This window comes from Zalophus californianus, chromosome X, assembly GCF_009762305.2.
Source record: "Zalophus californianus isolate mZalCal1 chromosome X, mZalCal1.pri.v2, whole genome shotgun sequence".
Classification (NCBI taxonomy): Eukaryota; Metazoa; Chordata; class Mammalia; order Carnivora; family Otariidae; genus Zalophus; species Zalophus californianus.
Window position 1 is genome coordinate 128566673 of NC_045612.1, and position 27972 is coordinate 128594644.

A 27972-nucleotide genomic window follows, 5' to 3' on the forward strand; every position below is an offset into this window, starting at 1 on the left:
ATGCACCATTTTAAGGTGTATGATCCAGTGGATTTTAGTGCATTCCTGATGTCCAAGCACTACCTGTCCCTAAACATGTTCATCTTCGGGCTCCAGGGTGGCTCAGTTGGGTAAGTGTCTGTCTTTGGCTCAGGTCATGATCTTGGAGTTCCAGGATCAAGTCCCACATCAGACTCCTTGCTCAGCTGGGAGTCTGCTTCTCCCTCACCACTCCCCCTGCTCATGCTCTCTCTCTCTCTCTCTCTCTCTCTCTCTCAAATAAATAAATAAAATCGTAAAAAAACAAACATGTTCATCTTCCCAAGAGGAGAACCTTTCCCCATCAGCTGTCACTCCCCATCTACCTCCCCACTGGTACACCCCCTGGTCACCAACTTTCACTCCATTCATCTACTTTCTGTCTCTGTGGATTTGCCTGTTCTGGGCATTGCATATCAACGGGATCACACACGATGTGGCTTTCTGTGTGTGGCTTCTCTCCCTGTGCATGTTTTAAAGGTTCATCCACATGGTACCAGGCGTTAGAGCCTCATTCCTTTCTATGACAAAGTTACCATTTTGTAGAGAACCCCATTCTTGACAAATTGGGGATCTCTTCCCAAGAAATCAGACTGGGTCCAGGTCCCCTCAGACTGTCTCATTCATCCTATGTCCCACCATAAACAACCCATTCTTTTGGGAATACACAAAATGTCTTACAAATATGGAATGTGGAGCCGGCAATGCCCTGGATGTTAGATGCTGGCCTTGCCCCATCTTTGGCATGGTTCTGTCAATGCAGGAGTATTTGGTGCCCGGGGAAGAGCATGGACCAAGCAAGTACCATCAGGGACTCTTGAGACCAGGCCTGGCCCTGACGACCCCCTTTGTTGTAGGACGGTTCAGCCATATGAATGGAGTCTACAGAAGGTGGGCCGCCATCTTGAATCTCAGGGCACATTGACAAGAGGGTGACAAGGCTGCTGGAGGATCTGGGAGCTCATGAAAGAATGAAGCTTCTTTATCCTGGAAAGCAGTATTGTATTTCCACCCCCAGTTGTCTGAGAACGGGGGGAGGCAGGTACCTTTTCTGTCCATTCAGAAATGGAATGAGCTGTTCTGCCCATAACAAGCTTGTCGGCCTGTTGAAGTCTTAGGATGGTGCCTGTGTGAGTTTCCTGGGGATGCCCTAACAAAGTATGTGCACAGGTGGCTTACAAGAACAGAAATTTACTGCATCACAGTTCCTTTTTTTTTTTTTTTAAGATTTTATTCATTTATTTGTCAGAGAGAGCAAACAGGTTGAGTGGCAGGCAGGGGGAGAAGAAGCAGATTTTCCGCTGAGCAGGGAGCCCAATGCGGGACTCAATCCCAGGACCCTGAGATCATGACCTGAGCCGAAGGCAGACGCTTAAGTGACCGAGCCACCCAGGTATCCCTGCATCATAGTTCTTGAGGCCAGAAATCCAACATCAGTGTGTTGGCAGCGTGGGTTCTTTCTGAGGGCTGTGAGGGCAAATCACTTCCATGCGTTCCCTTTTAGTTCTGGGATGCTCAGCTGTTCCATAACTTGCAGACAGCCGCTTTCTCCCTCTGCCTTCTCATGGTCTTCCTTCTGGACATGGCTGTCTGCGTTTCCAAGTTCCCCTTTTTATGAGGACACGAGTCATATTGGATTAGAGCCCCCTCAAATTCTCTCATCTAACTCAATTAACTGAAAAGACATTACTTCCAAATAAGGTCATAGCCGTAGGTAATTGCGGTTAGGATTTCAACATCTTTTTTGAGGAGGAAAGTCAACCCATTTCAACATCTTCCAAAACCAGGAGTGGGTGATTCTTTCATGATTTCACCCACCCACCCAACCATTCATCCATGGATTTATTCGTTCACTTATCCATCATCCATCCATCTATCCACCCATTATCCATGCATCCATTATCCATCCCTCCACCCATTCACCCTTCCATTCATCCTTTTATTCATCCATCCATCCATTTGTCCATCCATCCATCTACTCATCCATCCATCCATCCGTCTACTCATCCATCCATCCGTTCATCCACCCATATACTGATTCATGCATCCATTTATTCCTTCTATCAACTTTTAGGGTCATACAGTTTCTGTGTGTTGGACACAGGGTAGACACCATGTTCCCGGGAGGTGTAGACCTAGAGTGACAGAGCCCTACCATGTTAATCGTCATCACATCCTTTATTTATTTAGGCCTCCACTTAGCTAGTGTCTCACTTGTAATTTTGTTTATGAGACTTTATCACATCACAAATGAAAAGGTTTTCCTTAGTCCAACTGTATTTCCTTCATCTAGGAAAGGTCTGGAGAACTGGCTTAGTTCTCCCACAATTGCCCAGGATGTTGATCAGCAACTTGGCCCCATCCTGGTACTTCTGTGAGAAGCAAGGCTGGGTTGGGTTGGGGGCGAGTGGGGTGGAGCAAGGGGAGGCAGGATATGGGGATGGCAGACAAAAGCAACAGCTCTTGTTCAACTTTTCATTTCGAGGACTCTCTTGTGTTTTTAGAGAATGTTATTCGGCAGAGGCACGATATTGTAATTATGTGGCCCAGAAAAACCATGCAGTTAAGGAGTTTCGTTTTCTTTGTCTTGTGACGTCAGCATTGTATGCAGGTCCATGCTCCATGCTGATGGCCTGTGCTGGCCAGTCCTCAGAGAAGAGAGAGGAAAAGACCTAGCTGTAACATAAGCACACGTGGACAAGGAAGGCTCCCTTCTTCCAGGTCAAGACGTGTGCAGCCCCGTGTCCATGCATGCACCCTCCGAAGCCAACACCCCCTCCACTCTAGAAGGTTCTGGATTGGACCCTGTGCCCGTGCTCGTCTTCCAATCTCTACCAAAACAAATTCAATAATGAAAGGGGCTTTTCACATCGTCCTGTAGTGTAAAAACCCTGCTGTCCTATATGCCTCCCTCCTAGTGCAGTCCCCTCTGCTGGGGTGGGGAAATGCTTCTCTTATGTAACGTTACGTAAACTTGGACGGGCTTTTGCTCAGAGATGAATCTGATAGCTTAACTGCGTTGATCACAACTTTCAGCTGCACCTAGGCCTCTTCACGATTACATCTAGCGTGTTGGGCAGATTTAGAAGTAAAGCCAGCCAGAGTCAAGATAAGAGATCATTTCATCATGTACATTCTGACACAGTTAAAGACAGAAGGAGCTTGACATGAAGAACTAGTGGAGGCTTAACCATTTCTAGAGCAAATTGTCATTTCCATGAATAGCTCTTTTCTTGAGTTGATGTAAGAATTAAATGTCTCTTTTAGAAATAACCCTAAACCTTATTAAAAACATCACAACCATAGACCAATCAAAATGAGTGTGAATTCTTCACAGCAACTCTCAAAGAGAGGTGAAATCCTGTTTCTCTCCTCTTGAGTCTGTGCTGGCCCCTCACTTGCTTTGGCCAATGGAAGGTGGTGGAAATGACAGGTGTGCCATCCAGGACATTCCGTCCAATCAAGTCTTCTAGTTGGTGAAGGTCAAGCTCTTGGCTGATAGCCAGCTCAGCTGCCAGGGGTATGAATGGGCCATCTAGAACATTCTATCTTTTCTAGAGCTCCAGCCAACACCAAGTAGAGCAGTTGAGTCCTGCCAACCCTCAGAATCAGGAGACATAACAACAGCTTAATGTTCGTTTAGACTACTACATTTTAGCATGATTTGTTCCCTTATAGATAACAAAAATAGATGAGCAAAATAACATCTATAGGCAGGATGAGTAGAAATGAATACATGAAAGAAAAACGAGAAACATTCTTCATAGAGAAGCAGTGACATTTTTAGCTACATTCAAACAAACGGCTTACAACCCCATCTGGTTTTTTTTTTCTTGGTTCCTGACTCATCGCACATGTCAGGCATTGTGAAATATGAACAACACAATATTGGTTTGTGGTTTTGAGCAGAGATGATGAACAAAGGTGGTAAAAGGCATGGTTATGTGTCATCTCCATGAGAGATGATGATAGCCTTCACAACTCACATGGAACGTGCTTCCACATCCAAAAGGGAGTACAGTGCTTGCTGCCCATTTTCTCCTAAATTCCCCTACTTATTTTCTTCCCAAGTGAAAGGACAGGGCCAGAGAATGTCAGAGATTCAGTGGCAGTTCATCAAGATGATCCAACTCCAGTGATAATGCTTTTTCCACCCGTCAGCCTTCTTGGAGCCATAATATTTCATGTGTGAGGCAGTAAGATATGGCGGGGACTGTCTCATGGTTTATGAGGAAGTGTTGGAGAACATCATATATCCCACATTTCTCCTAGTGTTTCTTTGGGGCATCCAAAGGACAAACACTCTTTTTCATGTCATAAACCCCATTAGCTGTGATAATCCATTTTTGGGAGCTACATGTGTTTCTCTTTCCATAAAGTTTGACTCTCACCAAATCTCCATTCCTAAGTCACAGAAGAGCCAAAGTGACGCTTGGCCGTTTTCTCAAATTGGCCTGACCCGCGATTTCTTTTCAAGTTATCTGCCTGCATTTCTCCTTTTTACATGTGAACATTCTGAAATGAAGTTTCCAGAGGGTGAGACCCCGATGGAAAAGAGCTAGAAAGTCCAGCTTCCCTAGGGCAGCAAGGAGGTTGGGTGGATGGAAGGGAGTTAAGGAGATGACACTCACCCTCCAAGGGGGCACTTGTCTGGAGACTTTTGGGTGTCATGACTTGGTGGGGATGCTATTTGCATCTGGCGGGTGGAGACCAGGTATGCTACTCAACACCCTACATTGCAGATTATCTATCTATCTATCTATCTATCTATCTATCTATCTATCTATCTATCTATCAGCTATCACACCAGGGTATCCACATCCTAATCCCCACATGGTAAACAGAACAATGTCCCCCAAAGAGTCCACATTCAAATCCCTCAAATCTATGAATATGCTACCTTATAAGGCAAAAGTGCTTTTGCAGACGTGATTAAGAATCTGGAGATGCAGAGGATCCATCTGGATTACCCAGGTGGGCACAGGGCCTTCATTTATATGAGAGAAGCAGAAGGGTCAGTGTCAGAGAAGGAGCTGTGACCTTGGATGCAGAAGTTGGAGGGATGTGGGTCTAGGAGGCAAGAAATGTGGGCAGCTTCAAGCAGCTGGGAGGGCAAGAAATCCGATTCTTCTCTAGAAATCCCAGCAGGAATGCTGGCCTGTCACCACCATAATTTTAGCCGGGGAAGACCTGTTTGGACTTCTGGTCTTCAGGATGCTCAGGGTAGAAGGATTGCTGGTCAGGGGCCAGGAAGACCTGAGTCAGCCTGCATTTAATAAGTGATTGGAAGTCACTCAGCTCATGCTCAGCTTCCCAGAAACACAGTTTTCATTCTAAAATGAAATTGTTCCTGTTTTTTTTTTGTTGTTGTTGTTGCTGGGTTTTTTTTTTTTTTTTTTTTTTGCCTATGTCTTTTTTTTCACAGATTCCATGAGTATCTGTAAAAGCGCTTTGTAGCTATGGTCTGTTTTCACCAGTACAGTAATCATTGTTAGTATTATTTTAAAAAGATTTTTTTTTAATTTAAAAAATTTAAAATTTAAATTAAAAAAATTAAGAAAAAAGAATTTTAAGTAATCTCTGCTCCCAAACATAGGGCTTGAACTCATGACCCTGAGACCAAGAGTCACATGCTTCATGGACTGAGCCAGCCAAGTGTTCCTCTCTGATTTTTTTTTTTTTTATTGAGAGCCCAGGGCACCCACTCCCAGGAGTGCATTTGAAGGCAGAAGCACCAGACAGAAATTGGTCACAGGTGGTCAGTCCGAGCTTTGAGCTCTCAAGCAACACACACTGACCAGTCTCCCCATTAACATCCTGCAAACAATGATTCTTCATTTGAATTCTGGAAGTCCCCCAGTGTGAACCTTATGGACCCCAGACTCACCCTCCACCCCTGGCTTGGCTGGAGCCAGATGGGAGGGGGTGTCCAATGCCCTTGCCTCTGGATGACCTGCCACCCTGGCTGTCCACAGAGTGCCGGCAGGACCTCACTCTCCCCGTAAGCCTCCCGACCAGCCAGAACGCTTTCCAGCCCAGCTCCTCATCGGCAGTGTGTAGGCAAGAGTGATCTTGCGGGGCGCCTGGGTGGCTTAGTCGTTGGGCGTCTGCCTTTGGCTCAGGTCGTGATCCCAGGGTCCTGGGATCGAGCCCCGCATTGGGCTCCCTGCTCTGTGGGAAGCCTGCTTCTCCCTCTCCCACTCCCCCTGCTTGTGTTCCCTCTCTCGCTGTGTCTCTCTCTGTCAAATAAATAAAATCTTAAAAAAAAAAAGAGTGATCTTGCTTTTTTGTCATGGTTTTTTTCTCTCTCTTTTTAAACAAGAGTCATCGTTTTAAGTAAAGATTGACTCTGTTTCCCGTTGTCATTTCCTTGTTTCTGTTCCACTCTTTAAAAACAGGGTAACCTCTGTACATTAGGCACGAAGGCACAGACCTTCTGCTCACTCTATCGTGTCTCTCTGCAAGCATGGGGACAGTGTTTCTGCCCTGGGCATCTGCAGCACTCTTCCTGCTGGTCGTTGTGAGCATTTTGGGGGACTGGGCACTGGGTAAGTGATGCTTGCAGATGTAGGGACTTGTGTACATAAAATGTCCTTTATTTTTCCTTCTTTCTTTCCTTCCTTCTCCTCATCTTCGTGTGTTTCTCTTTTTTCTCTCTTTTGCAACGGTAGTTATTTTTTGTTTCCTTTTTTTTTTTTTTGTAACAGTAACAAGGAGCGTGCACAGATTCCCGAGTCTCTGCAAACCCTAGTTTGCCTGTTTGCGGAGGGTTCATGATGGATCGAGTTTGAATGCGTTCGGTTCGAATGCAGAAAAAATAAATAAGTAGATAAAAGAGCTCAATGTCTGTTGCATTGAGATTCTGGGTGGCTTCCCCATCCTTTCCGCCTTCCAAGAGCTCGAAGGCATTTTGTTTAAGTGAATACGGCTCTGTTAGTGATGAGCTCGTGTTACCTCCGGGAAAGGTGAGGGCGTCCCTCCACCCCCTCCATGGGCTTCAGAGCCATCCATCTGTGGGGTCATCCTTGAAACCCATAGCGGTACCTCCTGAGAGGGATCTCAGCTCTCCCCTTGCTGTGTGTTCTCAGGGCCTGTTCCTGGGCTTTTTTCTGGAACACGACCACCAGCCTGCGTGCTCCTGGGGTATGCTTTGCTAACACAGTGCTAGGTGGCGAGAGAAGGCAGATGGGAAGGTGGGAGAGATCCAGCTGCAGTGGGCATGGTGGGGCAGGTCTCGCGTCCGACACGAGGTGTGATTGGATTTTCTGGCATGGGGGTGGCTCAGACGGGAGCTGGGGATGGCAGTTTAGGGAACTGTAGTCTGTGAAGTGTCTCCTCATGTCACTGCATGTTCATCCTAGTGTTGCTGAGCTGGCTTCTTGCCTCCTGGGTTTGCAAGGCTCCGTAGACACCCCACCCCACCCCACCTCCCATTGACTATAGTGTCATGATGGTGCATCAGGGTTCTAGTGGACACCGTGAGGAGTCCGAGGGAGCCTGCATGGGAGCCTCCCCGGGCAGGGGTTGCATTGGCTGTAACACAATTCCCAAAGTCTGTGTCACATCCATTGGTCCATGGTCACATGCTCAGATCAGACCTTCCACGCACCAGACATCAAAGCAGACCCATGACACATTGCACTGGCATTTTACCTCCCGTGGACCCGCAACGGCTCCCAGGTGGCTTCCAGACATTGGGGTCTCCCTCCCTGACACCCCAGACTTGGACTTACATTCAGAAAAGCACAGTGTAGACCAGTTCTGGGTTTTGACCTGCAAACAGGTGCTTGTAAGCACCGTCTGTAGACAACGTGCGCAACACACTCACAAACCCTTTCTCGTCACTTTTATTTTATTTCACTTTATTTATTTTTATTTATTTAAATTCGATTAGCCAACGTACAGCTTTCTAGTAACTTCTTAGAAAACACCGGAGCTTGTTTGGTTCGTGAATGGTGTTTGTGGTTTGCTTGCTTTTCTTTTCAATCGAGTTGCCTTCCCCCCGCCGGAGTCATTATAGGGCATAAAAGCCTTGGAAACTGAGTAGAGGAAACCAGCTCCCACAGGAGCACAGCCTGAGGAAAGCTCCCACCACTGGTCCTGTGGCTCGCCCCCCCCCGGGCGTCTTCGTCATGAACCCACTGGGACGCCCTATTCCCATGGGTCACAGCCACCCATGGCAGGAGTCAGAATCCCATAGACGTGGAGGGAGGCTGCTCTGAAGCCAAATGTTGAGGTGGGACACGGACCGGGCATCGGGCTGCCTCTGCACCAAGGAAGTGGGGGGACCCTGGCTTTCATTTACCCTCCGTGCTGCTGATGCTGCATGAGCCTTGCAGGGAGTCCCGAGGTCAAGTCTTCCCATGAACATAAGGGGGCTGAGACATTTCGGATACATCTACCTGCCTTTTCACACCAAGCATGGTGTATCTTAAGAGCATAGATGCTTACGATTACTGTCCCTACATCCATGTGTGTAATGCGCCCTCCCGTTGTGTGGGTTCAGCCGGGACCCCTCCAGTTTTCAAGTCCTAAGCCCTGGAACCTCCCCACAGGACCTTATTTGGAAATAGGGTCTTGGTGGATGGAGGGGCAGCCAGCTATTAGCAGCGTCCCTGTCATGGGCAGGAGAGATCTATAAGCGGGGAGATGTGCATGCATAATGCAGACCTGTGTGCCCGGGTCACAGCCGGTGTGGACAACGAGAGGAACAAGGGGACCCCGAGGTGGGTCGGGTGGTTAGGAAGGATGTGGCCGACAGGCAGGAGCTGGATTCCACAGGGGGTCCAGGTGGGGATGGGCCTGGAGGATGGCACCCCCGTGTAGGTGGCTTTGCATTTGACTTGATTAACGGTCGCCAGCACGCCAGCACGTCAGCTGCACAGTAAATAAAGAGGAAGGGAGGGAGAAAGAGAGAGAAAGAGAGTCCAAATCACAAAATTAATAATGCTCACCTTACCAGAATTATTGCAGACTTTAACCGGACGTCCCTCTGATATCACGGAGACCCGGCCAGCATCGGGCAGGACTGAGCGATGCTGTGTTTTCGGCCAACCTCCTTCCAGCCAATGAACCCCCGGGAGGCGCGGACATGGGGCTTCCCGTCCCTTCAAGGACCTGCCTGTATTTGGGGATCTTGCTTCGCCGCTTCTCGAGCTCTGTGTCCTTGCCTTTAGGACAGACAGGAATGATTCAGACGTCCCCAGCTGACTAATGCTGTGGGTCCCTGTCATCTTTGTATTTGTCTTTGTGTTTGCTACCCTGAGGCAGGCAGCAACCCCCAGGGAAAAGGGACGTGACCGAGGATTTTACAGGATGCTGTCTAGCTTGGGCATTCCGTGGTTTCCCTCCCCACGCAATCCACGCTTTGATCAGACCTCGCGTACCAACCCCAGAAATACCCAGCACTGTTTAGGCTCATAGTCCCTTGGTGACAACCAAACACCCTGTAGCAAATTCGTGTGGTTCATGAATCATCATTTTTGTCTCTGTCTCTCTGTATAGTTAGCTGAGACCTGGGTACTGCACCTGGGAGGGAGATTGTTGGTGTTTCAGTGATGCACCTGCAGGAGGCAGACCCGCCGTTTGCAAATGCATTGGGCTCCAGATTTCCTGCAGCTCTGGGAGGGTTACGGGATCAGAGGCAACTTTGAGAAAGACCTGTTGGGTCCTTGACATGGGGGAGCTGTTGGCAACAGCAGGTTCCAATTGCAAGACCTTGGTGTGGGGGGGGGACCCTGCTCATCACTGTTGGCGGAAAAGGTCTCCGTCAAGGGAAAAATCCACAGGAGCCAGGGCAGGGCGACATGTTTTTTGTTTGTTTTGTTTTGTTTTGTAAGCAGCTCTTTTGGGATATAATTCGTCCATTTAAAACGTACAATTCAATGCTTTTTTAGTAGATTCATAGATATATGCAATGAGTTTTAGAACATTTCCATCATCCCAAAAGGAAACTCTATACCCATGAATCCATCCCTCTCCGCTCCCGATCCCATTCCCAGCCCCCTGACAACCGCTAACCTGCTTTCTGTGTCTGTGGATTTCCCTCTTCCAGACGGTCCATGTCCATGGTGTCATCACACTATGGGACCATTTTTCTCTGTGGCGTCTGTCACTCAGCCACGTGTTTTCATACTTCAGCCGTGTTCTAGGACAAGTGGATTCTTTATTCCTTGGATGGCTGAATGATACCTTGTCCTATGGATGGACCACAGTGTGTTTGTCCACACGACTTTTATAATTTGCCCCCGGGGGGCACCTGGGTGGCTCATCCCATTGAGAGTCCCCCTCTCGGTGACCACTCAGGTCGTGATCTCAGGGTTGTGAGATCGAGTCCCAGGTTGGGCTTTGTGCCTGGAGCAGAGTCTTCTTGAAGACTCTCGCCCCTTCTGCTCCTCCTCTGTGCATGTTCATGCTCTTGTTCTTCAAAATAAATAAATACATCTTAAAAAAAAAAAAAAGGAAGAACGAATTTTGCCCAGAGAGCCCCAGACTGGAATGCCTGCGTGATCGGCATCAACACAAGGCAGTGAAATTCATTTGAACCATTCCTTGGGGCAGATGTTCCCAAATCTAGAGCCTAAGCAATGACTTTAAGAAGTATGGTAAAATTAAGTGGTTTGATACAATTTTTTACAAAACTACATTGCTTATTCTTTTTAAAAAATCATAGTAAACTATATATAGAAAGTTCTGTCTTAATCTTTCTTAAATGTACAGGTCAGTGACATTAACTACATTCACAGTGTTGTGTAACCAAACCCACCACCCATTTCTAGAACTTTCTCATCCTCCGAAACTGAAACTCTGTCCCCATGAGACACTGACTCCCATGCCCTCCCCATCCCTTGGCTCCACCATCTAGTGCATGTGGGGCTCTCCACAAAAGTGGGGATTTTGAATACAAGTGAACTCTTGATGAAGTCTGGCAATCAGTGTCCCAAGGATTTTTCTCTACCTCCTTCTCTTTCTGTACAGACAGCTTCTATTACTAGGATTTCCTTTGTTACAGGTTCTCTGATACAATTCGCAGTATTAAATCTTTGCCTCTCAATACAACCAAATAAATTCATCATATCTAGTAAAATTGACACGTGATTTCAAGCAACAGCTGGAGGAAAAAAGCACAGTTGTGGTGTCCCCGTGTTCCTTTTTGTTGAGGAGCGTATATTCAAAGATGGGGACCCTGAGGTCACACGAGTAAGACGCCATCGCTCAGTGGAAATGGTGCCACCAGGATTGCTAATAACAGATAGACCCGTGGCCCAGGAGCGTGGCTAGTTCCTGGAGAGATGGGGATGCTCCTGACTCTGCTGTGGAAATTTAACAAGAAACAAAATTGCTTGCCAACCCAGAAGCCTAGTCCACAAAGGTGGCAGAGAGAGAAAAACCGCTTTATTATTCAATAAGAATTTAACCAGAATGCAATACACATCACACACAATGCGCTGAAGAGACCTACAAAGACAAGGGATCTGCAAACACAGAGACCCTTTTTGAGAGCTCATGGGCATCACCCATGACACACATATTCTGCGGATAAACGATAACTAGTCTTCGAGTGGGAGACCCCTCAGCACACTTTGTCACACAAAGTTCTTAATTTCATCCGGTAATTGGAGTGACCATCTGTTAACTAATTGGTTTTATCGAATGGAAAAATAAACTCCTATCTTTACGATAAGAGGTTGTGTTGAAACTTGGAGCCAGACTTACCCTCACACAGAAATTGGGAGATGGAGCATCACATTCCTTGGTATTTGCATTTCAAAGAGTTGGTTTTTCAGGTCCTTGAGAAAGATATCCCTGGGTCCTAAATCTGGCAACAAATGTATTAACTTTTAAAAAGATTTGCATGTATGTCAAAGAGATGGAGAAAGATCTTACAAGTTTCCTCAAGTAAATTCTCCAAGAAAGGGAGGGGAAGCATGTCTTCCTTTTTTATTTTATTTATTTTTTTAAGATTTACTTATTTATTTTAAAGAGATAGAGTGCATGAGCTGGAGGGGCAGAGGGGGAGGGAGAGAGAATCTCAAGCAGACTCCATGCTGAGGTGTAGAGCTTGACATGGGGCTCCATTGCATATGACCCTGAGTTCATGACCTGAGTCAAAATCAAGAGTCAGACACTTAACTGACGGCACCACCGAGGCACCCCTTATTTTATTCTTTAAAAAGATTATTTATTTATTTTTTAAAGCAATCTCAAGACCTAGGGTGGGGTCGAACTCCCAACCCCAAGACCAAGAGTCGCACATCCTACCGACTGAGTGAGCCAGGCGCCCCTTTTATTTTTAACAGGAAGAATTAAGTCTTTTATTTGTTTTATTTTTTTAAAAAAGATATTTATTTATTTACTTGAAAAAGAGAAGGGGAGAGAGATGGAGAGCACGCACGAGGGGGAAGGGGCCAGGGGAGAAGCAGACGCCCTGCTGAGCAGGGAGCCGGACACAGGTTTCAATGCCAAGACCCTGAGATCATGACATGACCCGAAGGCAAATGGTTAACCTACTAAGCCACCCATGTGCCCCAAATGTTTTATTTTTAAACTTGATTTGCCCTTACAAGGTATGGGGCAGAGCAGGGGTGAGGACCAAATGTGGAAGCAAAAGTTCCCTCTCTATTTTGCAAACCGCACCCAAGCCCTTACAAATGGCTTGCTGATCTTTGACTTGCTTTCATGCCCGACTGAAGAATCCACTTCAAGAGTGACACGGTGCTACATGAAAACGTTTTGTAGGATCAGCGGGACGCCTTCCATGCTTTCCTCCTCCTTCTCAGAGAGGTCTTGCCCACTCCCCAGTGGCGAGAACCCCAATCACGTCCCTCACCTAGACTCGCCAGGCATGTCTGAATCCATTCTGGGCACTTAGCAAAGAAGCAACAGAGACACGGTGACTTCCCTTTCTCTCCCCTTTTCAAGTCTGACCAAGCTGCGTCCTGTCCTGCAGCTGACTCATCATGTGGGGGAGGTCGTGAACCACAAGAACATTTCTCCTTTCCTGCAGGTGCCCTGGGGCATCTGGTTTTATCCATTAGATATTTTCTACAGACAGAGGTCTGAAGATCTGTCATAATGTTTGCTGAGGACAGAGCTGTATACTTCCCTCCCTTTCAGAGCCTGGAAGGCATTCACCGTACGAGATGGACACAAGTTCCTCTTCTGAAGGTCAGGGCTTTCCAGAAGCTAGGACGTCCTTCCTGACATCTCTTCTCTCTATTTCTGGAACCAATGAATCAAGGTTGAGATCATCTATTTTGTGATCAGTTATGTCAGGAACAATCGTCAGCATAGAACAGAAGTATTCTGTACGCCTTGGGCATTAGAAAGTCTTCTTTAAAAACTCAAAGCACATTTATACCCTTCATTCTACCTTTGATTTTCAGAAGTTGGGATAGACCCCGAGTCCCATAATAGGTTTTTTTTTTTAAGATTTTATTTATTTATTTGAGAGAGAGAGTGAGGAGAGGAGCAGAGGGAGAGGAAGAAGCAGACTCCACGCTGAGCACAGAGCCTGATGCAGGGCTCGATCTCATGACCCCAAGATCACAACCTGAGCCAAAACCAAGAGCTGGATGCTCAACTGACAGAGCCACCGAGGCGCCCCACCAGAGTCCCATAATGGGATTTTTCACAGAGAGTTCAACTTCTTTATTTGCTGCCAATTCAGCACATCTTTCCTGAACATTTTTCTATGTGTTGAGCACAGGGCTGGGCATGGTCGGTAACCTGGGAGTGTCAACCAGATTGGAAGAAGAAGATGAGACTAAACATGGTTGAGAACAGCATCGAGAGGACTCGTTGGGGTCTCAACGATTTGCAGTCAGATTGCCAAAATGCAGGAAACTGAGAGACAAAATAGCAGATGGACAATGGCCAAACAATCTAGGAAAACAGAACTCTGATTCACAACCTATGGCAACCTGCCTGGGAAACCTGCCCCTCAAGTTGATATCTGACAACTTCCCTAATTTTCATCCCAGCTTCCAACTTTGAACCAACCACAAAAACACAGTTTTGCTCGTCTAACCAATCCCATCGGACACCCTGCTTCCAGTGAACCACCTGAAGCCCCCCCTGTGCCAACAGCCTCCATCAGGACAAACTTGAGCCTCCGCACCCCACCCCGGCCCCCACCTGGCTATGAGGCTCTCCCACTCCTCTGTCTGCCTTTGGTGTCTGCCAAATGCAGGTGATGGTGCTCAACTCCCTGGAAGAGCAAGTTTTGAATAGATGCCTTCTGCTTGTTTTCATTTGGGTGGCCATTGTTCATTTCCACAGTGTAGATAGTCATTGGCCAATTGCACGAGAATTTTGGTTGGAGATCTTAAGAAACCACATAAGGGAAATACAAGATTGGGTTTGGCTTCCTGAGAGGCCATCATGGGAGAGCATGGTTAATTCCAAACCATGAAATGGGATGTGACCCTATGAATGTTCAGCAAGCCAAGTTATCCAGCCCAGAGACCTCACAGGGGGTGCTGAGCAAACAGAGCTAGGGCCAGGACCTGTATTTGCCTCCTGCTTGACGGGTAGGGGAGTTGAACGCAGCACTGAATGTGGAGTGTGAGTTCCTGACCTGGGGATTTGCAGACCTTCCTTCTCAGCATTTGTGGACATATATATGTTCACCTTCCTCTCACCCACAACCTGCTGGGTGCTAGAATTATGTCCATTGATCCATCCATCCATCCATCCATCCATCCATTTTCTATCTACCTACCTACCTATCCATGCATCCATCATATATCTATTATCTATCTATCTATCTATCTATCTATCTATCTATCTATCTATCATCTATCTATCATCTATCTATTATCTATCTATTTATCATCTATTATCTCTCTCTCTCTCTATCATCTATCTACCAATTCTGATACTTCCACTTCTAACTCAACACCAGTGAGTTCATTCTAGCTTTCCATATTCCCGAAATTGTTACCCCTTCTCTGACAGTTGGAAACTTGCCTCTTATTACCTACAGTATCATAGCATATTTGCTCAATCCTAGAATACACCCATTAACTACTTTCACAGTGACTAACCCAGACATCTGTGAAAATCAAAAAAGTACCCAAGCTTAAGCCACTTGAAAAGCAAAGACCAAAGGACTCATTTGTCTGTGAGCTTTTTCTCAAAATGTCATGAGTGGTGCTCTGAGTAAGACAATGAGTTTGGTGGATGGTGGACAGTGTCTAATGCCCCCCATGTGTGCCCACAAAGGTGGTGTCATGAGACACACTGTCGATACTCAATAGCTACTCTTCATACTAATTAATGGTCATTATCTCTTGCAAACATAAGAAGAAAAGCAGCTGTAATCTTGCTGCTGACTTATGCCTCTGTCCTGAGCAAACTTTATATATCCTGTGGCTCTTAGTGACATAATTAATGTCTGGCTTATTTGTGAGAATCTTGATTTTTCTCTGTCCCTTTAAAGCATTCTATTATTCTTGTGACAGAAGTGCTGATGTCCTTTGACAAATTTCCAACTGCTTTCAGCATTGCCTAAAAGATCCTCTATTTGTCTCTTTTTACCCAGAAGGAGCATTGCAGCTTCAGATTATCAACTTTAATTTTGAAGTTGTGCAGGTTACATGGAATGCAAGCAAATTCTCTGGGACAAATTTGACTTTCCTCTACAAGTAAGTGCCCTCAGGAAGGGAACACACCATGCCCTGGGCTCAAATATTTCTTCCTCTGAGACACCGGCAATTGGGAGGGTCAGGTGGTGACGGTGTGAAGAATCAGAATGTGCAAGTGTGAATGTGTGTGTTCTGTTTAGGCCTGAGCCCTCACCACAACCACGACCACAGATCCCCAGAACAACCAACCAAGTTATGACTGAGTCACACTCAAAACCACCTAGATTCTTACCAGGACATCCACAGGTGTTTGTTCATCTGGGACCATTTACAATGTCTCAACAGATACCTTTAACTGGAGCCCTGTTCCCTCGAAGCATGCTGTGCAGCCATGGCAAAAGTTAACCTTCTGAGACTTTTCATGCCACCTTACCAGTAGCCAACTTCCGAAAATATTTCTCCCTATCACAGGCTTTTTTTGTCTTACACACTCAAGGACATGAGTATTAATGTGGGAGGAAAGGATTCTTCAATTAATTTAGTCTCAATTCTGTGAATGGGAGATGTGTGATGTGTGATTGATTCTTTGCCGTTTGATAACACATAAGACAGATGGGAAAGTGAACACAAGAGGGACATTTTAAGATGAATTGGCCAGGAAAATAAGCCTAAAATAAAAGTGCTGAATTTTCTAGCTGGTCACACAGGTAAGTCATTTGAGCATCCGTTTCTTCATTGTAAAGGACGTAATTCTTGATCAAGTCACTGCTTGGATTTGAGGATTTAAAGACAGAGCTTAAACTGGTCTCAACTGAGCACCACGTTTTTTCTTAGTATTGTAGGAAGCCTCAGAGAGATCACCAATCTTGGTACATCCTTATTAAAGTGCCTCCTCAAATCAGGGACATGGTTACTCTGCAAGTCAAACTGTACTTGTATTAGTTTTCTGGGGTGGCCGTAACAAAGTACCACAAACTGAGCAGCTTAGAACAACAGAAATTCGTCCTCTCCTAGTTCTAGATACCAGAAGTCTGAGATCCAGGCGGGGCAGGGCTGCTGAGATCCAGGCGGGGCAGGGCTGCTGAGATCCAGGCGGGGCAGTGTTGCTGAGGTCCAGGCAGGGCAGGGTTGTCCTCCTTCCAAAGGCTCAAGGGGAAGGTTCTTCCTGCCTCTTCCAGCTTCTGGGCTCCAGGCATCCCTAGACTTGTGGCCGTGTCCCTCCCGTCTCTACCTCCATCTTCACGTGGCTTCTCCTCTGTGTCTGTGTCTTGTCTTGTGTCTCTTACAGGGATGCTGTCATTGGATTTAGGACCCACTATAATGCAACGTGATCTTATACTGATATCTTTCTTTTAATCTGTCAAGACTGTATTTCCAAATAAGGTCCCTTTCACAGATTCCAGGGATTAATACATGAACATGCCTTTTGGAAAGCCATTCAACCCACTATAGGGGACATTCAAGGAGCTTAACCTTTTGAAAGAAGGGATACTTTTCTGTTTGGACAGTTCTTGCTATACTTGTAAGACAGGGTCCTTGAAACGAGTGAAAGGGATCCAGTCTGAGTCTGTGGCAGAGATGTGGAGCAAAGGGAGTGGCCAGTAGATTTGTGAAGATGTTATTTTCAAAGACTCTCTATGGCTGAATGATTCTCTTGTTTAACCACAGATTAAGCAGTGATAAGACCAGTAGCCAATGCTCCAACTATATTCTTCAACAAAGTCATACTGCTGGATGCCTCCTGGAGGCAAAAAAAGATGAAATTCTGTGCTTTTCCATCAAGAATGAAACACATCTCCTTCTCACCAAGTGCCAATGGATCAGCGCTTACTGTAAGTACCAAAAATGAACTCATTGCCAAGTGCTTCTCTCCTACTCCAACTTAGAAGAGACTGGTCTTCTAGAAGATCCATCTTGATACACACACTGGGCAAAGATGTGGCATGGCACTCTGCCCTCCAACAGAGAAAGAGAGAGAAGCACTCTCTTACTCTCAGTACTGCCCCATTGGTTTTTCTTAGATGCACTGAGGGTTGGCTGTCTATCTGGGATTACAAAACAGTGTACAAATGAAATGACCACAAACCAGATGGTTTGAAACAACATAAATTAATCATCTCCCAGCTCTGGAGACGAGAGTCTGAGATCCAAGTGGGGCAGCGCTGCTGAGATCCAGACGGGGCAGGGCCGTGCTTCCTCCAGAGTTCCAGGGGAGGTCCTTCCTGCCTCTTCCAGCTTCTGGGGCTCCAGGCATCCTTGGGCTTGTGGCCACGTCCCTCTTGTCTCTGCCTCCATCTTCACGTGGCTCCTCCTCTGTGTCTGTGTCTCTCCTCTTCTGGCTAAGGACACTTGTTCTTGGATTTAGGGCCACCCTAATCCAGGACGACCTCATTCTATTTCGATTATATCTGCAAAGACCTTATTTCCTGATAAGGCCACATTCACAGTACCAGAGGTTAGAACTTGAACATACTTGTTGGTAGATACCCTGTAACTCACAAAAGTGTTCATTTTCTAGAAAGGAGTCCCATATGACATTTTCCATGTTCTGTCTTCATTTTAGTTTGTTGGGGCTACTGCAATGAATTGCTACAAAATGGGTGGCTTAAAACAAGAGAAATTTGTCCTCCCACAGCTAAGAAGACCCCAGGCATCTGAAATCAAGGTGTGGGCAGGGCTGGTTCCTTCTGGAAGCTCTGGGGGATAATCTGTTCCATGCCTTTCTCTTCGTTTCTGGTGACTGCTGGCAAATCTTGGTGTTCCTTAGCTTGTTGACCCATCAGCCCCATCTATACTTCTTTCTTCACATGTCCTTCTCCGTCTGTGTGTCTGTGTTTCCTTTTATGAGGACACCAATTACATAGGATCAGAACACACCCTACTCCAGTAAAACCCATCTTTTCTTCAATAATTATATCCGTAATGACCGCAAATGCAGTTATATTCTGAGATATGGGGGCTAGGACTTCAACATTCATCCCATAGGGGTGGGGGAACACTCTTCATCCCATAACAGATACATAGGAATTTTTCACACAATTTCAAAGAGTTCATTCCATGACACACATACAGGTCCTTGGAGTTCTGGTTAAAACCTCTCCTATAGATGTAGTAAGGACAAATAACCCCCAACCCCAATCTAACAAAGTATTAAGGGAAGGGTTTATGCAGGTAGATGAACGAGAGTCTAAGCAAACTTACCACTGTAATTTTAGAGATGTGGGATCTTTATCTTTCTAGAGGTGATGATCATTTTGTTGCCTCTCCTTCTTAGTGAAACCCAGCTCCCCGAAAGACTTGAACTTCCAGTGGCATCAGGAAGCCATTACGGTGACCTGTTCTGATCTGCCCTACAAGCGTCTCCTCTATGAAATCCAGTACAAGAGTATGTTCGACACTGAGTGGCAAGTGAGTGGGGTGGCATCTTCTTCTCAGGGCAAGTGTGAGCGAGAATCCCCAAGTGGTAACTGAGAGAAACATGGAGAGACACAGAGACAGATGCTGATATTTATTTTAAGGGATTGCTTATGCGATTATAGGGACGGGCAAGTCTCAGACCAGCAGGCTGGAAACCCAGACAGGTTTCCATTATGGTCTTGAGACTTCTCCGGGAAACTTCAGTCTGTCCTCTCGAGGCCTTTGCATTGAGTAAAGCTCACTAACCCACGTTATAGCGTGACCTTAAGTTGGCTGATTAAAAACATTAATCATTTCTAGAAAATACCTTTACAGTAACGCCTAGGCGGGCACGTGATTTAAAAACTGGGCACCACACCTGGCCAAGTTGACAAATGAAATTCACCCTCATCACACACTGTACCATCCACCCCTCTTTGTATGCCTTTTGAACACATGAGAACCCTTTCTGGTTCTGAGTATATGGGCACAATCTATGGAATAAATTAAAATTATGTGAATATCAATGACCCAGGGGCTCACAGTTGTCTCCCAATAATCAAATGACCACCATATAAACAAGGGACTAACTTCCTTGCAAAAGCAGAAGAGAAACCAATGGGCAAAATCTGCAGAGAGCAGACGGAATCACCCGAATCATGTACGGTGAGGTGGCCATTCCTGGAGGTGCCCAAAGTCTGAAGTTGGCATGAAGGGCTTTCCTAAAGACTAGAGTCTAGCACAGCAAAAGTGGTTAAACTACCTGGAGTATGAGCTCCCTGACAATCCCAGGAGCCAATGATTCCACAATTCTGCAAGTACACCTGTGTCCATCAGGCTCTTCAGACTTGGATAATGAAGTCAACCAGAAGCACCGTATCTCAGCACCATCCAGGGAGTAGGGGGGAGCTAAGGCAGGGGGAGTATAACTGACTATCTCAGCCCAGGACTGTCGATATCTGCCACGTTTACAGGTGTTGGGAGGGGCTTCCTTCAACATTCATTGAAGATATACTTACTGAGTATCTATTATGTCCCTAGCACTGAGGACATAATAATAACACCTAGCTCGGGTGACTTGGGGATGGAAGTGATAACACATGAAAAGCATTAAGTAAGTTCATTCTTACTATGGGTAGTCTTAGTACTCTCACCACTAGGCTCACAGCTACGACTCACTTACTACCCTCACTCATTATTATTATGTTCACTGGTGTCTGCACCAGGTACATCTGTGGAGACAGCAAGGAGATCTGTCATCAGATGGCAATCCCTACTCTCATGAAGTGTACATCCTGTAGGAGGAGACAAACCCTAAGCGGATGCATTGCCCGTGTAACACACCCCAAAATCTGGAAATGGTGCAATAAAATGTAGCAGTAAGGATAAAAATGAGAATACCATTGTAAGGCAGTTGTATGTAACTGAAGCAGGAGGGGACCGATCAGAAATAGAAAAGAACTGATCTATTGCTGGGTCTAGTAGAATGTAATCACTGAAATGAAATTTGATGAAACTCGTCAAAGAAATACAAATTAAAGCAACAGGTAGGTACTTGAGTTCACCTAAAGAGCATGCTCATAATAAAATGTGTTACTGGTCAAGGATGTTGAGCATCAGCAAACTTGAAGGGCTCATCAGTTGTCCTGGTTCTGGTCTATGGTCTATTCAGTCCCTTTTTAGAAACTGATGCTAAGGAAAGAATTGAAAATGTGGATGAGGTTTTATACACAGAGACATCTATTGAAGCATTATCTAAAATAAATACAAAGCACTGGAGGCCACCTGTATGCCATGCACTAGGAAGAGAGTCAAAATACATATGATAAAATATGTAAGAGTCACCAAAGGCGCTTTAATGATAACAGATATTTAGTGATAAAAGCAATGCGTACAGTAAAACATTGTATTATATGACTACTCCTGGAAGGAAAGAAAGAATATCAATTTGTTAATGGTGATTATATCATGGGGCTAGAATAAAGACATTTTTATGTTTTTTTGTTGTTGCGTGTTGGTATGTGTGTGTGTTTTCTAAAGTTTCCAAAGTAAGCATGAGTTACTTTTGTATTCATACAAAAAATTACTTTTCTTTTTAAGGAGTACGTTTTCATCAGGTAATTCTTAAAAGCATCTGTGGTAGTGTCTGTTACAAAGGATTGTTTGTTCTTGGAGGGGCCTCTAGAGATTGTTGCTGCATTTTTTTCTTTTTACTGTTGTTTTTGCTAGGCAGACAGAGGAAGTGCAACAAGAGTGTGAATGCTGAAAAGTAGGAATCTTGTGTGACTTCCTAGTACAAAGATAAAGACTTTAGGTCCAATCACTGATCACTGTGTTTGCTTTTTTTTCTTCAGTCCAAGGAGGGAGAAACCTGCAATGTTACAACAGATGGCTTGGATGCTGAGAAATGTTATTTCTTCCGGGCCAGAGTGAAAACAATGGAGTCCAGCTATGGCCCTGACACATACCCGAGTGACTGGTCAGAGGTGACACACCAGCAGAGGGGGGAGCTGAGAGGTGAGGCTTGTTACACAGCCGTGCGACACCTGTCTTTTGGGGGAGAGAGGCTTAGGGGCACCTAAAAATGAATGACCTCACCTTCCACTTCAGAGCCCAGTTTCAAAGCAATTGTTTCTCTCTCCAGGCTGCCTTCCTCATTGGGCTAATTTTCATTTTTATTCTTATCAACGGCAGCAGTAATAATAAATACTCTATTTACGAATGTTGTTACAGTGATATAGGCATAGATTATAGATATATAAATAGATGATAGATGACATAGATAAATATATAATTATAGGTAAGTAAATGATAGTTGATAGATTGATAAACATAAATGGATGGATAGATATACGTGGTGCATAGATACGTAGATATGATGGATGGGTGAATGAATGCATAGATGCTTAGATGATAGATAGAAAGATAGATGGATAGATAGAAGGATGGATGGATGGATGCATAGACGGATGGATGGATGGATGTTAGATGGATGGATAGATAGATCGATGGATAGATAGATAGATAGATGATAGATAGATAATAGATAGAGATACAGAAGACAAGTGATAGCCAAAAGCAAGCCTCAGTATCCTCAAACACCCCTGCCAACTCAGGTACCTGGGAGCAGTGTGTTGACTCTACCCACCTCCTGCAGTGGCTGCCTGATGTGCGCCTGTCCAGAGACACCGTCTCTCTTTCCAGGACACCTCCCACCGAAATCAAGATTTGCTGACGTTGCCATTTATAAAGGAAGACAAATGGGGAGTCGGAGCCTGATTTACTACCATCTTGGAAACTGACAGCACTCATTCTTCTTTTCTTTAGATTCGTGCCAGGAGAAAAAGCTTTTCCCAAAATTTATTTTAATTTCTGGCACGGTTGCCTTGCTGACCGTGTTCCTTCTTCTTCTGTCTTTATGGAAAGTATGGAGGTAAGGGTGACCCTGACCAGTCTTGCCATACACACGGGAGAGAGGGCTTTGGTTGCCATATGTCCACAAAGTAGAAAAGAGAAGGAGAATCATCTGATAGGGTTATTGAGGTGAGCATCAAGTCCCCCACAATGCACACTTCGCCAACAGTGTCTTACAAGAAAATAGAGGAAAACAATGCCAAAAAATGCAGGGGTACCTGGGGCATTCACTGAGAAATACTCTCGTAGAGACAGTAGAATATATGAGTGTTAACTCCTACCAGAGGGTTAGCTTGCTTCAAACACAGACCCTGCTGAGGTGTGTCCACCTACCATGTTAGAGCGACAGGTGCTTAAAACACCTTTCAACTGTCATTGAGACTTATCAAACTGATTTGTTGGGGAAGTGAGAAGAATTGTACAGGGAAGCTTGTCTGCTTCTTAAATCCAGTGACAGATATACCAACACAATATTCTCTGAACCCGCAGACCGCTTCTCAAAAATATCGTATTAAATAGTTTTCTTTGCTAACCTTCCCTACAACAACTTAACCCCCGCTATCTCCATCCCTACGTAAACTGACTTGTGTTGTGCCCAGGCGTCTGGCTGTCAATGACGTGTGAGGGTACCGATGCCCAGGGTAGTGGGCACCATCTTTGTTTCTTAGGATGAGGTTTCCATAGCGACAGCGGGGGTCACGTGTAGAGAAAGATGAAGCACCACCCTGGAGCACTGAGGCTGGGTCTGTGCTAGGGTGAGTCGGACAACTCCAAAGGGTCCCCCTGGAGCCTGATACAGCACGGAGGTGCTTCGTGTAATTCTTGTGGATTGTCCGTGACTTTTCCAGCCTCATCTCCTCTCTTTTACCGGCTCAAATAGATGCCACCAAAACGGTGTTCTGCTAGGGAGGAAAGGAGGCAATCAGATGAGGGTGTCTACCGGTGACAGGCATGGTGTTTTAAATACAGAGCTGAAATCACCCCCAAGGGAAACCGAGGGGCACGATCCCTGGAAAACACTAACGCTTGCCCTGTCTTCAAGGGAAGCCCCTATTCGCAACGAGAGGTGAAAAGTCAACTATATTGGGTATTGGTGTCCTAGGGCGGCCATAACAAAGGACCAAAGATGGGGAGGCTCAAGTCACAGGCATTTACCCTCTCCCAGTTGTGGAGGCTGGGAGGCTGAGATCCAGGTGTGGGCAGGGTTGATTTCCCCTGAGGCCTCTCTCCTTGACACGTAGACGCTGTCTTCTCCCCATGTCCCCTCTCTCTGTGAGCACACGCATCCCTGTAATCGCTCTCTCTTTTCATAAAGACACCAGTCATATCGGATTAGGAGCATAGTAGCTTGGAACCTCTTAAATTCAGTACTTGGGGGCCTGCGAATTAAAGTGACCAAAGACAGATTAAGAGCACAAAAGGCATATGTTTATTTATTGATGTCATAATTTTACGTGCACGGAGGAGTCCCAGACAGGAAGTGAAAACCCAAAGAGGCAGTTAGTCTGGGGAGATTTTATGCCACTTTAACAAAGGGTAATGATTGTGGAGAAGTGGCTAGGCAGAGGGAAAGGGGTTGTGAAGCTCTAGGAGGGTAAATTCTGGGAAGGTGACTAGGAAATGTATAGACAAAACTGATAGTAGAGAAGGGTTGTCTATGTGGAAAGATCTCGGTGATAAAATTTGTTCTCTTCCTCGTAATCGGGGGGGGGGGGCGCCTTTAAAATGGAAATTTCCGTTGCAAAATGGGAAACTGATGCCTTGTTCTTAGGCAAGTGGGGAGGAACAGAGAGCTCCTTCTATGTGTCCTCTATCTTAAAAGCCATCAGCCCCAAATAATCAATCGTCCAGGGGGCATATTCTGGGGCAGCGTATCCTGATCACCGCCAGGCCCCTCCCTTAAGACTCATGTAACCTTCATTATTACCACTCGAAAAGCCCAATCTCCAAACACAAGTCACAGGGAAGGTTAGGGCTTCAACCTATGAATTTTGTGGGGACACCATTCAGTCCACTGGTTCAGGAAAGAGAAGTAACAGTCCCTGTTACTTACTTACTACAATAGGTATTGTGCAGAAAGATGCTCTGTCCCTGTAACCCCACACTTTCTCAGTGGGACATGTCAGCTGGATGGTGGCAGCAAGGTGCCTGGGGAGTTGAGGGGGGAAGGGCATGCCTTGAGAATGAAGGCACAGCTCTATCCAGGTGCCACATCCCCGAGGGGGCGGATTGTGTCCCCATCCTCGGCCCCTTGAAAGTCCACAGCCTTGCTCCGTGACTCCAGCCTGCCTGACCAGACTCTCCGTGTCCATTTCAGAGTTAAGAAGGTCCTCATGCCCATTGTGCCTGATCCCAAATTCACCTTCCCTGGACTCTTTGAATCCCACCAGGGTAACTTCCAGGTAAATGCCATCCTCCTGTGCATGTTCTACAGGATTTCTTTGTCACGCTCTAATAACTCCCTGCTTACCGTGTTTAAAATCAATATTTATTCCAGCTACCTCCTTACATACCTGAGAGCCTTTTCTGAACTGAGAGCGGCAGCTTCGTTGTATTGTCTCGGGGCAGAGAGACGAGGTTCCAGAAAGGGTTTCAAAGGGCGGCTTCTCTTTAAGTCAGCCCCAGAGACAGAGAGAACGGTGCCCTCACGGGATTTTCCAGCCCAATCGCCTTTTCATCTCACCAGGAAGTTGTGTTCTTAATGTGTTCCCCCCTGCAGAGCTGAAAACAGACCAGAAACTTCCGCTTTTAAAACGTTTATAGTCATCATTTCATTCACTTGATAAATGCCTGTGGAAGGCTGCCTATGAGTTGCTGGGAACTGGGGAATAGCCCCCGCCCCCAGGAGCTCACCAGATGGCAGTGTGGATTTTAGGGCACAATGCATCAGAAGTTTCCTGGTGTTGCCACCAACCAGAGGCTTGAAACAACAGAAATGAATCATCTCCTAGTTCTGGAGACTGGCAGTCTGAGATCCAGGCGGGGCAGGGCCGCTGAGATCCTGGCGGGGCAGGACCGTGCTCCCTCCTAAAGCTCCATGGGAGGGTCCTTCCTGCCTCTTCCAGCTTCTGGGGCTGCAGGTGTCCCTGGGCTTGTGGCCACGTCCCCCCCCATCTCTGTCTGTCTTCACGTGGCTTCTCTTCTGTATGTGTGTCTCCTCTTCTGTCTCTTACAAAGACACCTGTCATTGGATTTAGGGCCATTCTCATCCAGGATGGTCTCACGTCAGATCCTTTGTTAGTCCCATCTGCAAAGTTGCTATTTCCAAATAAGTATACATTTATAGGTTCTGGGGTTTTAGGATTGGACATATCTTTATTTTGGGACGGGTGTGTACCATTTCACCTCCTACAGGAGCAAGTTTAATTTCAAAACTACTTAGACGCAGGGGAAGGCAAAAAAAAAAACAAAAAAAAAAAAAACAAAAAAACCCCCAAAAAACGGGGGAAATTTTTTTTCTCTCTACCCTCTTAGTTTCTGTGTTCAGGGCCTGCAAATTAAACAGATGAAAAAGACAGATTAACAAAGAAAAAAGTTTATTTCATATGCACATGAGGGTGGAGGAAGGTTCGCAGAAAAGAAGTGAAAACCCCAAAGAGGTGGTTAGACCCGGGGGCTCCTGTGCCGTTTGAACGAAGCATGATAAAGTCTGGAGAAGTGACGGGGCAGAGAGGAAAAGGGAGGGTTGGGCCTCTGGGTGGCAGGTGTGATGTGGGAAGCAGATAGGATGATACCGTGAAGGTTGTCGACTAAGGTTTGTTACGCAGACTGAAGCCCTCTGGGGTGACCAGGGCTGTCTCTGCAGTTGTAGGGACACCTTAGCAAGTGGAAATCTTTCCTAAAGGGAAACTTATGCCTAGGCTTTTGTGCAGAAAGGTGGAAGGCAGAGAGCTCCTCCCACGGTTGTCCTTTTCAATCACCTTCAGCTCAAAATCATCTTTTGATCAAAGTGCCTTATGGTGGGAGAGGGGTGGTGGTGTCCTGATCCTTTTCTAGGAGAAGAGAGAGAATGAGAAAAGAGTTTTCAGGGCAGAAAAAACGAAGAAGGAGATGGGGGAGGCTGGGCACGTGCCAAGGACACTCCCCCTGTTGGCAATGAGTCCCATAGAGCCCCCTGTCCCAGGCGCCCCCACCCCGTGGCCAGCATCGAGGGGGCTTGTTAGAATTGCAGCTTCCAGAGCCCACCTGGACCCGCTGAGTGACCATCCCGCTCACAAGACGCCGGGCGACTTGCAAACACAACCGAGTTTCAGAAGCACGTGGCAGAAGGCGTGTTCCTTGTCCTAACACGTTTACGGGGCCACAGAGGTTTTGCAAATAGCCTTCAAGGCTGATGATAAGAGGCAGGTCAAAAAAGCACCATGGGCTTAGCTCAGAGGTGTCAGACAAGAACACGAGCGTTTTCCCCTGGGAGTGGCGTTCCCACCCGAGGGAGGCTGCCTGGGTCCCAGAGATGCTCGGTCAGGGGGCACCAGCCACGAGGCATTTCCTTGGTTTCAGGATGCAATGTTTCATCCCTGCAGGAGTGGATCAAGGACACCCAGAACGTGGCCCACTTGAATAAGATGGAGGGTGCTGAGCAGGAGTGTGTCCTGGAAGAGGTCCTAGTTGTCCACCTGGTCAAGAATGAGGCTGAGACGCCCATCATGATGACCACCCCATTGTGCCCACAGACAGAGGAGGAAGAGGCCTCCAGGGACCCCAGCCAGTTCCCTTGCCGGCCCCTGCAAGGTGGCGAGGTGGTCTCTCTTGGGGGCTTTACGTTTGTGATGAGTGACAACTCATACATCATGTTATGAGGGGGTGCAAACTCAAAAGCCAACGTTGGGGGTCTATGTTGACGTTATGGGATCAAGGAGGAGCATCTCGGGGACTCAACACCATGGTAAAGGGAACATGGACATGGCCCGTGTCCAGAGGGGCTTGTCGCTGAAGACCCCAAACCCGTGCACCCCCTGGGTCAGCTTTCATCCCATGGACATTGCTACTCAAGGGCTCGAAGGCAGATTCACCGTAGATGAGACACAGTGCGTTGGAGTGTTTCTTGCTTTCAGCTCACACCTCCTTGTGGCTGATGTTTTCCCAAAAATCGTGAGGAAGCAGGACCAGGGTGCCCTGAAACCATCCTCCTCCATGCACGTCACCCGTGCCCCAACCAACATTTCCATTCCCCGAACAGTTTCCCTGCTCTTTTGTACCCAGCAAGCAGAACCTGCTGCTCCTGGGTGGGAAAGGAATCCTGCTTGGCAGATGCCAACCAGCCACCCAGCTTCTGCTCTGAGACAGAAAAACACCCACTTTTCAAGCACGGGGAGGGTGGTGGTGGTGGTGGGCGTTTTCTTCAGGAGACTCCATTTTTCTTGGCGTCCACACTCATGGCATTTACTCCAGAGATAGCGAACGTTACAATGCCGTACGCGGTCACCCTAAGCATCTTGCCCTTGAGGGCGGCTCACATTTTATTTTGTGAATGAAAATAAAAGAGACAAAAGGACGTTGGCTTACGAGTTTTACTAAGACTTAAGTAGGTTGTTGGTGTTTGTGTAGACAGAGGAGA

General features: G+C 46.4%; 1 protein-coding gene across 1 annotated transcript; it reads left to right on the forward strand.

Moving 5' to 3' along the window:
- CRLF2 (cytokine receptor like factor 2) lies at positions 1-27939 on the forward strand. Its single transcript, XM_027608955.2, has 9 exons — positions 1-110; positions 6436-6566; positions 15563-15665; positions 17274-17437; positions 18880-19013; positions 21356-21518; positions 22329-22434; positions 24733-24817; positions 26939-27939. Exons 1-9 carry the CDS (start codon positions 1-3, stop codon positions 27212-27214), a joined length of 1272 nt encoding a protein of 423 aa, XP_027464756.2. The 3' UTR covers positions 27215-27939.
- Positions 27940-27972: the final 33 nt, after the last annotated feature.